We start from the raw sequence: 13253 nt of genomic DNA, 5'->3' as shown, positions 1-13253 counted from the left end.
ACAAGCACTTTCTCATTAGTTTTTTAAAAATTACTGTGCCGCATGTTTTCACTGTCATCACTGTTTTGTGCATTCATGAAAGGTACTAACTACTGCTCTCATTCTGTGGTCATTCTATACTCTGTGGTCACAATATGATGTGTGGCACTCCGACTCCATTTAGTACAAAGACATTCTACAGGAGCTTGGATGTACAATGGTACGCTACACAGTGGATTCCAAGCTTCTGTGTGGTTTAATTAGAATTTCAATAACACACAATGTCTTTCTCTCTTCTCAGCTGCAGGTAAATTGTTCATTTGCAAATCAAATACAGAGCACTTCTGTTTCATCAAAGCGTCCACTAGGCTGGCCTCCAGCGCTCTGTGATGTATCAGTGGGGTGATCTCATTTTGAGGTTATGCAAAAGAGCTTTGTAAAGCAATAATCCTTTTAAAATGCATGAAGCTGTGAATGTTCTACCCTCACCAAGCACTGGAGAGGTTAAATGTTGGTATAAGCATTTTAGATTTAACTTTAATAAAAAGAGTAAATAAAGAAATGGTCAGAGAAAGCAAAATTCAAAACATGTATTTATTTTATCTTTAAAAAAATCAAAATAAAGTGCTTTTTTATGTACAGGATAATAAAAACAACAGTAACAACAGCAATATATAATACAAAAAGTACAATTCACAACAGATTTCATTTTTTTATACAACAACAGGACAGTTTGCAAAACAACTTTACATGCAATCTTATGAGACAGTCTCTTGTAATAGTGGAGTCAAAGAAAGAGGGAGGAGCTTTACGAAGAGGAGGTTTGAGTGGAGTGCACCTTTCGCAATGAGGTCTATGGTTTCAGTACTTACAGCACTGGTACAGGATTACTGGAGCTCTGACCATTTTTTCATGATCCACTGCCTGTTGTAAACCCTGCGTCCAACACCACTGAGGGTGGTCTGGCTCTGGACAGGCAAATCTATCCAATAGACTCGTCCAAGACCATCTTGCCCACAGGTGAGACATTGCAAACACTAAACCCTAAGCCCATTCCTAACTTAATTTTTACACTCTGTTTAACCAAATAAACAAGCTGTATACCTGGTTTTATCAGCGATGACTACTGCCAAAAAACATACATTTAATGTTTCTCACATACAAGGGCAGAGACTCACAGAAGGTCGCTTCATGGTGGCTTGGACACCGTCATCTTTTTGGATAAATCTGCCCCTGTCGTCTCATGCCTGTCAAGCCTAGCAGTTCTGTAGTCAGGTAGCTGAAGACGCTCAGATATGAACAGTTATTCATCTGCTGTCCATCTATACTGCACTAAACATTAAACATTCACTCAAACCTGATCAAGATGACCGTTATTTCCACTGAGTCAGTCTGCTACATAGCTTAGCGACTTATTGCCCACTGTCTTTTTGAGAGCGACCGTCATCTTCTCCTCCTCTAAGACTTAACGCACCTCCCACTTGCTTCTCCTTCGTGGTTTTTCTTGTAAAACTGCTACATTCATCAGTGAAGGTCCAGTACCGACAAGCTGCCCTTTCGGCTGCAACAATCTCAACACTTTAATTTCATAATTTATTGATCTTTATTACTTTGTGAGTGTTAGCTACTGCGGTTGAAATGGTACGACAATCTTTTCTGGCGAATCTCTTCAGATCTCTGTCAGTCAGATTTGTGTATGGGGGGAGGTTAAGGTGTCATGTGACTGGCAGGTAGCATACTGCTATACAGCACTGAGACTGCAGGATAAATCTACAGTGTTTTGAGACATAGTATTTCATTACAAGGCAAATACAAAACAAATACAGAGGGCTACGCCATGTCATCAGAACTATAGTGTGGGTAATTACTGATATCTAAAGGCATTCACTGGTTAGTATTAAACCTTAGTTAGTCTGTGTTGAGTATGGCAAGCGTAGTACTATGGCCAAGCCTGTCATAGCTTACATGCAGGTGAGGTCACCACTGTCCAGGTGAGCCAGCGACGGCACAAGGCCAGAACTAGGCGTTTGATTTTTTTTCCCCAGCAACACAGCACTGACTGATACACAAAACGCTGCTCGAAGGCATCTCGTAAGAAAGGTGTGCAGAACTTGTTACAGAATTAACAACAAATTGCCCCCCGACTTGGAACTAAGGCTTGTTACAGTATTCTGTGCAAAAGAAGAAAGAATTCTGAAAAAAATAATTAAAACAACGAAAGCAGCAGTGTGCAGTTTTTCTAGTTCGTCACTACTTCTACAACAGCACGTCTTGCACCAGGTCCCTCGAATACAATACAAATGTACATATATACACACAACCACTGTCACCATTCAGAGGCAGTATGCTTTTTTAGGGCAACTACTTTGTCGAATGAAATTCCTTTTACAAACATCTATACGCAGAACAGAATTAAATAAGACAAAACAATATCACTGTAATCAAAAGAATGTTTTTTTTTTTTGGAATACTCTTCATCACGCTGATGCTTTCCACAACACTTCACGGTGATGGGAGTTTTGAACTGCGCTGGCCTGATTGGAAGGACTTTCCCACTGCATGGCATGTGACATGCATCTTTGGAAAATGATAATTGATTGGTGGATTCTCAGAACGGGTTTGTGTGTTTGCCTTTTGATAAGCGATGAGGTTTTCAACAGTGTGATGATGATGGCTGGTGATTTTCTCTCCCCTGTAATAGGTAATTCACTGATGACATTTGTCTTGTCTGAAACCTGTTTTTCCTAAACGCCTTCAGCTGCTGTTTGTGTCTCAGTGGATTCCACTGTCCTCCCTTTTACTGTTCAGTCATTATTGTTATTAGGATTTTCAGAAATGTGCAAATCCTTTTCAAATTTGCCCCAAGTCTCTTCCCTTTTTGTGGTCATAAAGCTCCTTGGTCTCCCGTGGGCTAGTCCATGTTCTAGTGAAGACCCGTCCTTACTGACAGGGCAGCTGGACACCTGCGGTTTCAGCGCTCCCGTTTGTGTTCCGTTTGCCTTCGTGAGACGTTACGGTCAGAGTTCAGTCAGAGGCAGTGCAGAGCTGCTAGCTCCCTACAGCTACACACAACTACCACAGAGATGAGGGAGCTATAGAGCAGCGTTCACGTTCTCGTGAAGCGGCCTGAATGTGAACGCGGTTCTCTTTCATCAGTTATCGTGAATTCAGCGGCGCGTGTCCTGTCGACCATGACAATGCGGAAAAAGGGATGCCCTCTGAGTGTGACAGAGGGAAAGCAGGTCAGCCATACTGAGCTAGGGAGGTGGGCGGGTGAAAAAAAGACAGGACACCTGACTGACAAACAGTTTTTGGCACGGCGTGCGAGTTGTTTAGGTTACGTTTCGAACGCACGAGAGAACGCTGTCGTCTCGTACTTCTCCCTTTGCTGTTCTGTCACACTTTGTGTGTGTGTGGATGTGCAGAGACGATTTCACTCGCGGGACCCAGCACTGACCAGTGGAGGTCAGCAGAGAGCACTGAGTGGACAACTTCTGGAATGGGAGTTAACACGACCCGCCTCTCCCCTAGCTCCTCTGACTCTCTCTCCCAGTGTACAGTAGCAATGCCAAGAACTGTCTAAGGAGACGTTCTGCCTGTGCTTTTCCTCACCTCTTTCAGCACAAATGGCTCAAAATGAGTTGCATATGTTATTGTACTGTGTGTGTGCTTAACGTCTTTTGGGTGTAATACTGCACAGAATGGTGGAAACCACTGGGATGGCTGTGTACACACGGACTCGGGGCCTCGTTCCCAGACGAAACACGCCGTATTCACTGATACAGCACGCCACTCGTCTCAGCCTCTCCTATCACGTTTTATTTGCATAGTATGCCTTTGTCGTAGTGCTCCGTCAGCAGAACCCGGGATGAGTTTCTCTCCATATTGCAAAGGTACATCCCAACCCTGTCCTAGTCCTTCGCACCAATTATTTTTTTCACTGATTTATTTTCAGTTTTTTTGGCAGTATATTATCGCAAGTCCTCTTCTTTGAAGTGAAATGCAGGCACCTTTCAAAAAGAACACCGTGTTTCCGAAAACACCTTTCTGAAACGCTCCTTCCTTTGTGTTTTCTGGGGAAGTCAGTGCTTGTCCTCTTCTTCCTGTGCCTTGCTTTGAGGTGTGAGTCACGAGCTCACCTTTGCTCTGATGGCTCAGACAACATGCAGGCTCGCTGCCATCGTTCAAGAAGAGGAACGTTCAGCAGCTCGCGGTGTGCTTGTTATCCTCTGTAATGCATCAGATTTGCATTTGTCCTTCTTCCTCTGTCGGAGAGGCGATGATGTGGTGGTGGAGACTGTGCGCGACGCGTGACTCTCTTCGCTTTGTTTCCAAGGCGATACGCACAGGTCGGTGGGATGGACAGATCGTGTGGCCATGAGAACCGATGAGGAGTCCAGGACATTTAATGGCAGTCGCAGGCAGCGCCGAAGCTGGGTGTTCTCAGATGTCGGCCACATTGCAGTGGGATTTTCCCCCGCTTGTCGCTGTGCTTTGAGTGCGGTGACTTTGAAATAAAAATGAAAGAAAGGCTCCCTCCAGCGCAGGAACAAGCTGAAATTAAAAAGGGGGACAAAGCATAACAAAATAAGTGTCCCTCTGTGATGTGGCTGCAGGTTTTCAAGTTCCCTTCTTTTTAATTAATTCCTGTTTTCTTAATTCAGAGAACACCACTTCCCATCAGCCACCGTGTTCCTTTGTGACATTACATGATCCTGTCTCTTGATTGCTTTCAGAGTATGGAATCCTTGATCTCGGGGCCGATTCGAACCCGAGGCCGGGGGCACGTGGGCGAGATCTCCACGCGGCTCTCCTTGAAGTTCAGCGGCCGTTTCTCTGACTCCGAGAAGCTCTTGCTGTTGTCGGGGGAGGAGTCGTGGGTGGGGGTGCTGCAGATATAGTTGTCGTTGAGGGTCTGGTAGCCCTTGTGGTCGGAGGTGGAGGGAGGGAGGGTGTTGCCGTTGAGGGGCAGGCTCTCCGCCGGCTTGCCCGCCACTCGGGGCTTCTTCTGCTGCATGTTGGGGCACTCGCCCTCCTTGAGCATGGACTTCATGCGGTCCCGGTTCCGGTACACCGCGAAGAGCGAGAACACCACCAGGGAGAAGCCCAGCAAAGCGCACACCACGATCAGCTCGTTCCAGTAGGTCTTGGTGTGGACCTGCAGGGAGCGCGTTTCGCCGGGCAGGATGATGGTCTCCTCCTGGTGGATCCGGGGGGTCCGGGAGCGCCCCGCCAGGGTGGTGGTTTCGGGCCGGGCCTCGGCCCTCACGCAGTAGTTGGCCAGAAGCTGCCGGAAGCCCTCCTCCACGGACCAGCACTCGAAGGTCTCCTCCCTGTCGGCCTGTGCCACCACCACCAGGCCGCCCTCCGGGCTGGCGTACAGGGACCGGCTGGCACTCTCGCTGTACTCCCACTTCCTTTCTGCCAGGTTGGAGCGCAGTGGACAGGGCAGCACTCTGAATGTGTTCACAGGTATGATAATCACCTGGCAGGCGGACAGCGCTGTAACAGGAAGAAAAAAAGCATGGCCTGTCACTGTCACTTGGTTCTTGTACTATGGTGTTTTTCATGTATTTTGTATTGATCATTGAACAGTTTTATATAAACTAATAATAAATCAATAGCTTTTTTCTTTCATTTCTCAATCAAAGATAACTGACAATTTGACATCCCTCTAAAGACATCTGAGTTTGTATGTAATATAGAGTTCTTAGTTCTCTACTGTCTTCCCTAAAAAATCTGTAATTTCCCTAACAATGCCCATTCAACGTATGTATCTAAGTGTGACCTAACAAGAATCTGTAGTATCTGAAAAGGACTGCCAGGGAAAGTGTTTATTTGGACACCCTCAGTAAACGGCCCGTTTCAGTGGTGATTTGTGCTGGTTATGCCTAACTAAACATATTCCCGGGGTTGTGTTTTCTTACAAAACTCCCCTAGGTGCCATTTATCAGTCTAGAAGTTAAAGCGATGTGAGGGGGGGTCGGCAGCTACACTCACACGGGGGTGCGGGCCTGAAGGAGCGGGCGCTGAAGAATGTCCTGTTGCAGGTGACCGATGTGTCTGCGTCCTCCACGTCCTGCTGCCAGTGGCTGAGGACACAGTAGCACAGACAGTTGAGTCTCCAGCCTTCCAGCACTGCGCTCTCAGTACAGGATTCTCAGTATAACAATCCCAGTACTGCCTTCACAGTGCAGTACTGCATAGCATGGTATTCTTTAATACTCCCCAGCAGAGTACTCCCTAGTGTAATACGATCCACCACAGTACTCAAAGTGCACAATTTCCCACATACAGGACATTTTATAATTTAATGTTCTGTTCCCTGTTTCCTCTCTGTCAATTATTTTACCAGGCTCCTTATCACAACAGGACACCACAAGAGGTCAGCATCCAACAAGAGGCTAGGCTGTGGACAGGTGTGTGAGGACCAGGTGTGCGACGTGACACACACCTCCTTGGTGAAGCCCCTCGGATGTCCAAACACTGCCGCCCCGTCCAGGCGCAGTACGGGTCCCTGGAGAGGACACACTCCCCACAGCTCGCGTAGTTAGAACAGTTGGCCACCGGCACCTCCACAAGCCCAGAGTAGGATGACACATAGAGCAGGCCCTGCAGAGAGGGATGAACCACAACGTCTTACATCTAGTACCACTGTGACTTCATAGGGATTCACCTTTAGCATGATTCACTGGGATTCACATTTAGCACGATTCACTGGGATTCACGTTCAGCACAATTCACTGGGATTCACGTTCAGCATAATTCACTGGGATTCACAATTAACATGATTCACTGGGTTTGCATTCAGTTTAATTTACTGGGACTCACATTCAGCATGATTTACTAAGATTCATGTTCAGTGTCATTCACCGGGAGTCACATTCGTCACTGTAGATTAAGCAAGCTTAGTATTTATGAACATGTAAATGACACTCATAACATTTCATGGGCAGTAGTGTAACAGAGAGCATAGGAGAGCTTGTAACTCAAAGGTTGCAGAATCAATTCCCCACAACGGCACTGTTGTTGTACCCTTAGACAAGAGCACTGAACCCAGAACTGCCTCAGATATCTAGCTGTACAAATGTATAATGTGTAAGAACTGTAACCCATGTAAAACACTCTGGATAAGAGCGTCATTTACATGTTTAGTTGCTTAGCAACTAAATGTAAATGTAATGTACGGGTGTAATGTGACTTAACAAAAAGTGAAACAGCACAGAGACATCTGAGCTGTAATTCTAAGGCAGCGATGATCTGTGGTCGATGTCCCGTCCACTCCACGTTTCCCCAGAGGGCAAACCAGGCTGCAATTATCCCCACAGAAGTGGAGTGCCTTCCAGCCTCCAAGCCTCTTCTGGGCCGGGGGAATCCCTGAGCAGCGGACGCTGACACTTTATCACACAGTCACATCTCCCACAGAGGAGCATTACTGAGGGTTGGAGGCTTAGAGGGTTTTTTTTACCTTCTCGGCGTCCAGCTCAATGTGCTGCACCGGCTGCGGCTGAGCAAACAGCTTGATCTCCTCGATGATGTGCATCTTGTCCTTGGCGTTGATGGCTTTGTGCAGCCTCCCGTCGTCTGATAGAGACAAAGATATAACAGCAGGTGGTTAGTTCAGAGGGCTGCGGCCTCTCCCTCTCCCATGTGGACAGGGGATTCAGTGTTGTTTCGTGAAGGGGCAGGGGGATTTGGGGGCCTTACCCGTGCCGATGAAGAGGACATCATAGGCCTTGTTCAGCGCCTGCACCCGGTGCACGGCGATCTGTGTGTACCTCACGCTACGCTTCAGCAGGAGCGGCTGGCTGCGGATCACACTGTCCATCAGGAAGTGGTCCTTCACGAAGTTCAGCACCTTGTCGGGCATCTGCAGCGAGGAGCCGATGCCCATGCTCCTGGCCGCATTGGTGATGCACTGCAGGGGAGAACAGAGAACAGAGGCCCCTTTTAGTCACGCACAGGAAACACAGAAAGGGCTCAAACAGAACCAGGGGTGGACCACATCAGCACAAATGTGCGCCTTTCATCTGAGGTGAGCCATGAGGAAAGAGCAAGAGCAGCATTTATGATACAATAGAGGCCTAAAAGAAACTATTCCAAAAGGCAAACATAAGCAAACTTTTTTGCAGCTGTCCACATGGGAGGTGAAGTCCACAGATAAATGTTGTGGACTGCTTTCACACTACGGTACCTCTGGACTCCATCTCCCATCAGCACCTGTATGTGAGAGTGAGTAAAGGGGGAGAGGTGGCTAACTATGGCAGCACTAGTGTTCAAGTGAGACTCGAAAGAGACCATGGGTGTTTGGGAGAGAATCAGAGCAGAGAAGGTGTGTGTTGGAGGACTGACAGCAGGAGGCAACACTCACCGCTCCAGGCCGCGGTTCTGGGACGGCAGGGTTGTAGGTGTACCACTGCTGTGTCTCACGGTTGACCTCTCGGTATCGCCCGCTGAACGCCCTCTCAACCTGCTCCATGGTGAAGGCACAGACAGCCGAGCTGCTGGAGGCCCCTTTATACCTGAGAGCACACAGAGAAGAAGCCAAGGTCACACACACTCAGCACGTACTGTACACGCGCATGCATACACTCTCTCTGTCTCTGTCTCTGTCTCTGTCTCTCTCTCTCTCTCACACACACACACACACACACACACACACACACACACACACACACACACGTCTGCATGGACACACTTAGACATAAGGACACACACAGACACAGACTCTGCCATTAAGAAATACTGAGAACAGTCAAAGCATTCCATACTTGTGCACTGCTCTCAGGAATGGTTCTACACACACACTTTCAGCACAGACACCATTTTTCATTCACACAATGCTTGTACTCAGCAAGTGTTCAGGTGCATGAATGCTGAAAAAAGATCAAGGACAAGCAGAAGTCAGTGTTTTAGCACTATCGAAGCCACCTGGTATTCCTTCACACTCTAGACTGGCATTTTCATTGTCATATTCTCCAGCAATCGGAGAAATTGAGACTGCGAAACCTACTTGACGCTGCTTGACAGTCAGTTAAACATGAGTTCATGACTTAAACATGAGTTCCATTAAAAGCTAATAAATGACACAGCAGAACCGAAATACTTCAAGGGGGAGTTCAGTGTGGGAAATGTCTCAGTATGCTGGTTTGTCCAGGAATCGAAGGGTGGGAATATTTTTTTACGAGGGACAAGCGGCAGGAATCGACTATCTTTCATAACTAAATCAGCCTATGACACAGTGCAGTAACAGCAGGCAGACGAGTAAATGCAGACAGCTATTTGCCATTGCATATTGCAGTCCCTGCTGAGGGATCTTTATCAGTCCCCACATTACACCTTGCATTTACTTCTTGCTCTACATAATGCTGACATTAAGTGACCCTCTTTATAAGACCATGTTAATCTATATTTGATCGTTACTCCCTGCAGCTGCACCCTATAAAAGCCAGCGAGCTTGAAAGTGGCAGCCCGCCAGCGTTGGGGGCGTGTAAGGGGCTGATGTGAGCTGACAGTTAACTGTTTGCTTTGGAGAGGCGACTGTTTATGCAGAGAGATGAACGGGAGTGTGTATCAGGGTTCAGCCGGTCAGACTTCTCGCAACAGATACGCGTTAAGACAACACTACAGAGGCAATTACAATGCCGTAGCTGCTGAGGGGATGGGATTACAACCGAGAGGTTGCACGTTCAATTCCCAGGTGGGGTACTGCTGTTATGCCCTTGAACAAGGTGCCTAATTTGAAGATCTTTATTCAATGGGTAAATTATAAAATGCGAGCTAACTACTGCCCAGGATAATTTCTGCTAAAGTACTACAGAATATTGTACAAACAATCTTTATGAATGAGTATCTTTTACAGGATTGGGTGTTCACAGTCTTCACAGGCCCATATCCGTTAATACTTAAGCTACATCAATCACATGGAAAGAAACAAGACAAGACAGATAAGCAAATTACCCAGTCCTTGTATAATACCCTTTGCACTCGGCTGCTGTGCGCTTTCAGCCAGATGCGTCGTCCTCAGGCAAACGCGCGTTATTGAAATGAGATGCATGGGAACCAGTGAGGGGTTCACACACTGGGAAGGGGAGCACTGCACTCCGCAGCGGCGTTCCGCCAGCCGCTAGCCCCCGCCCCCGCCGCCGGCCCCCTCACCATTGAGACGTGAAGACTCCGTAGAACATGGTGCTCTTCCAGTTGTCCCCGCCCGGCGTCAGCACGAACATGTCCTGGATGATGTTGAAGGGGAAGCCGTCGTCCGGGAGAGAGCACAGGAGCTGGGCCTTCAGGAAGGTAGTCCACTTCTTCTGCAGCACCCGCTCCCCTCCCATGTCCCCCTGTGGCACAGGGACAGAGACAGAGATGTCCAGTCACCCCATCGGGAGACCTGCTGATCTCACGCTACCCAGCAGAGGGCTCTACCGAGCAATAAGGGAGTGCAAAAATCATGCATTCCAAATTGAGTAATATGTTGCTCTCAGAAATGACAGATGCAAAATCCCTGACTGCTTTAAAGATTAAGATATTTCCCAAAGACAGAAATTTACAAAGTTATAATGTTTTGTCCTTCACTCCCCCCCCACATTTCCTCTAAATTTCATTTAAAAATCTTGTAGACCCTGAGACAAGCAGAAGCACATGTTAACTGAGGACAAACATACAACTGTAAAAGAAGACTACTGTATCTTATTTTTAAATGTTTTTTTTGCTGGTAAATGATCTGCTCTTGCCTGAAGCGAGGTGCCCTTTTTTAAACGGGGTCCACCAAAGTCATAAGATACGAGACCTCGAACATAAAAGATACTGCAACCGGAGAGGATCACATCTCTGTGCCTTGAAAATACCAAATGCTTTTTAATAAAAGAAGAAAGAGGAGAGCGCTTATAAATAAGGCGGCCGATCTGACGGCGTGGCTTTGAACCGGTGCCTGCAGCGCTCTGTCTGTGAGTGACACGTGACCCAGCTCTTCACCGGGCGACTGTGTTTCTTTCAGACTGCAATATTAAACAGCAGGTATAACGCCATACCCCTCTGAGGCAGAGGGCTAGGCATACTCAAAAAACATTCCTCCACTCATAACTTGGTTTGACATATTAATCGCCATAACCGGCCTGCTATCTTTTTGATCAACAAGAGATGGGAACAGATCACTCTCTACAACAGCAGGACCTACTGGGGTGACCAGATAGAAATTTATGATAGTGCGGAGAAACTACATACAAGCAAAGGGGTTTACAAAAAGAGAGTGCGTGGAATCCGAACCCTTTCATCTTACCCCTACTTAGCAGGTATGTGTGAATTGCGCCATCACAGCGGAGGTGGGTGGGCAGAGACTGGGTGGCATACAATAATACCGCAAGGAAAGAGACTGACGCTTGTACAGGGGTTTGGGAATGTACTGGGGTGTCTGAGAAGGCACTTGTTAAACTGATCTGCGATTTTTTGAAATGTGAGTTTTTGAAAGAAAGACAAAAATGAACATACTGATCAGAGACGGCCATTTCACATACACTAGGAAGAAGACACTGAGGGTGGAAAAAAGAAGACTGCAGGGCTGGGCCCTCTTGCCATAAACCTGTTACAACAGGAGGCTTCCAAAGACAAAACTTTACACACCAAAGCGCTCTTTATGGACCTAAAAACAATGACAGAGAGGCCCGCTCTGCGCAACCAGGAGCCCTTAGCTATTAAACGAGAGCATTCAGCTGCATCCCCCCTTTAATCAGAAACAACAGTGTCCCTGAATGGAGCGGCAAATGACACGTGACTAATGGAGAAAATTTTCCAGCGCAATTACTCGTTGCGGAGCCCGACCGCATAACGAGCAGCGTGCTTCCCTGCTCCCCTCGGCTGCCTCTCGTTACCATCCCTGCTCGAGCGTGCGGAGCATTGATGGAGAGGCCACGCCCCACAGAGCCGCTTCGAAAGTTAACCCCTCGGAACCCGCCGCGTCCACGTGCAGGATTCCCTCCTCACAAAGAGGCCGTCAGAGCAAGGTGGGGCGCGGGGAAAGACAACAGGCATTTATCAGTCTCAGAAAAGTCACAGAACGTTGGGGGGTGGGGGTGTGTTTATGTGGGGTGGGGGGTTGGCAACTGAATCCACCAGAACCTTGTGTATCTCGTCCCTTTCCAGCACAGGTTACTTTAGTCCAAAACCAGCCTCACTGCACAGCTGCAACACCTGAACAAACATATGAAAAAGGCAGAATGACTCTATAACAGAACGGAGAACATAATAAAACTACGTCTGTTATCTGTCTCAGGTGTAGTCCTCCTTGATATATAAACATGCACAAACCATGACAATTTCATTTGCATTTATTTATTCGTTATGATTATAATGTGTTTTTCCACCACCATACCACACCACGACCCTTAAGTATCAATAAGATCCCTTTCAAACGATACATCCCATCAATCAATAAGACGGAGTGCTTCTAATCAGACTTTTGGAGGGGGATAGCATGACTGCATCAGAGGCGCCAGGACATGAGATCATGAGATCCTCTGGTTTCAGTGAATTGTAATTCACATCTGAACTGACTGGACTGAATTCAGAAGTTGTGAGAGGTAATGACCATTTCAGATACAGTGGAAGTAAGAAATGAGCTGCAATTAATTTCAAATTCCACATACACTTTCTGTTCACAAGGTGGCGCTGTTCACACCTTAACAGTAACAATGCACTCTTCCACTAAAGGCAGGGAGTTTTTTTGGGGCGATGCTGAAAAGCTCAGTTCAGTTCAGAAAGTCAAATTTCATCCCCCATTCATCAAAGTCTTTCTTGGTATAGTTATGTCTCGCTACCGCAACTTACTGTTGTCATATATAAAATCTGACCCAGAAACAGTTTGCCAGAATGCCGGTGTATTCTGAAGAGCTATTTACATAGCTCAGATAAGGAGGGTGTTGTGTTTGAGAAGCAAATTCAGAGAGGGATTATCCCAGGATTAACCCAGATGAGACAGAAAAGAACCACCAAGCAAGAACTTTAAAGGCAACGACACACTAGGCTTTTCTGGCGCATGTTCTGATCCGTAGCATTTCGCATTCCCCCCAAAAAAGCAAGCAAGCAAAAGAAAGAATAAAATCAGGAAAAGCAAACAGAATTACATGAATTAATGAATGTGTAACATCCTCTGCGGAACATAAAATCCTTCTAAACTCTGTGCCTCATACCCCAACATGCTCAGAATCATCAATCACACTGCAGTTTAAGACAACACCTCCTTTACACATGTCCATCACGCTGAGCACACAGGGACCGGT

The 13253-nt window shown here is 46.9% G+C and overlaps 1 protein-coding gene across 3 annotated transcripts in view; it reads right to left on the bottom strand.

The window, feature by feature from the left end:
* Window positions 1-711: 711 nt before the first annotated feature.
* LOC118787883 (semaphorin-4B-like) overlaps window positions 712-13253 on the bottom strand; it is a 75118-nt gene continuing 62576 nt past the window's right edge. For 2 of the 3 annotated variants that reach the window (XM_036543621.1, XM_036543620.1), the window contains exons 9-15: window positions 10138-10319; window positions 8351-8501; window positions 7687-7897; window positions 7448-7563; window positions 6434-6591; window positions 5980-6071; window positions 712-5481 (exon numbers count right to left, since the gene is read on the bottom strand). In XM_036543621.1, coding sequence (XP_036399514.1) covers window positions 4712-5481; window positions 5980-6071; window positions 6434-6591; window positions 7448-7563; window positions 7687-7897; window positions 8351-8501; window positions 10138-10319 — 1680 coding nt within the window. In that variant the 3' untranslated portion in view covers window positions 712-4711. The remainder of the gene's footprint in view (window positions 5482-5979; window positions 6072-6433; window positions 6592-7447; window positions 7564-7686; window positions 7898-8350; window positions 8502-10137; window positions 10320-13253) is intronic. The other variant, XM_036543622.1, reaches the window with a different exon arrangement.

Source organism: Megalops cyprinoides, chromosome 13 (assembly GCF_013368585.1).
Source record: "Megalops cyprinoides isolate fMegCyp1 chromosome 13, fMegCyp1.pri, whole genome shotgun sequence".
NCBI classification, from domain to species: Eukaryota; Metazoa; Chordata; class Actinopteri; order Elopiformes; family Megalopidae; genus Megalops; species Megalops cyprinoides.
The sequence above is the reverse complement of the archived record's forward strand: the minus strand, read 5'-3'. Positions and strand labels throughout refer to the sequence as shown.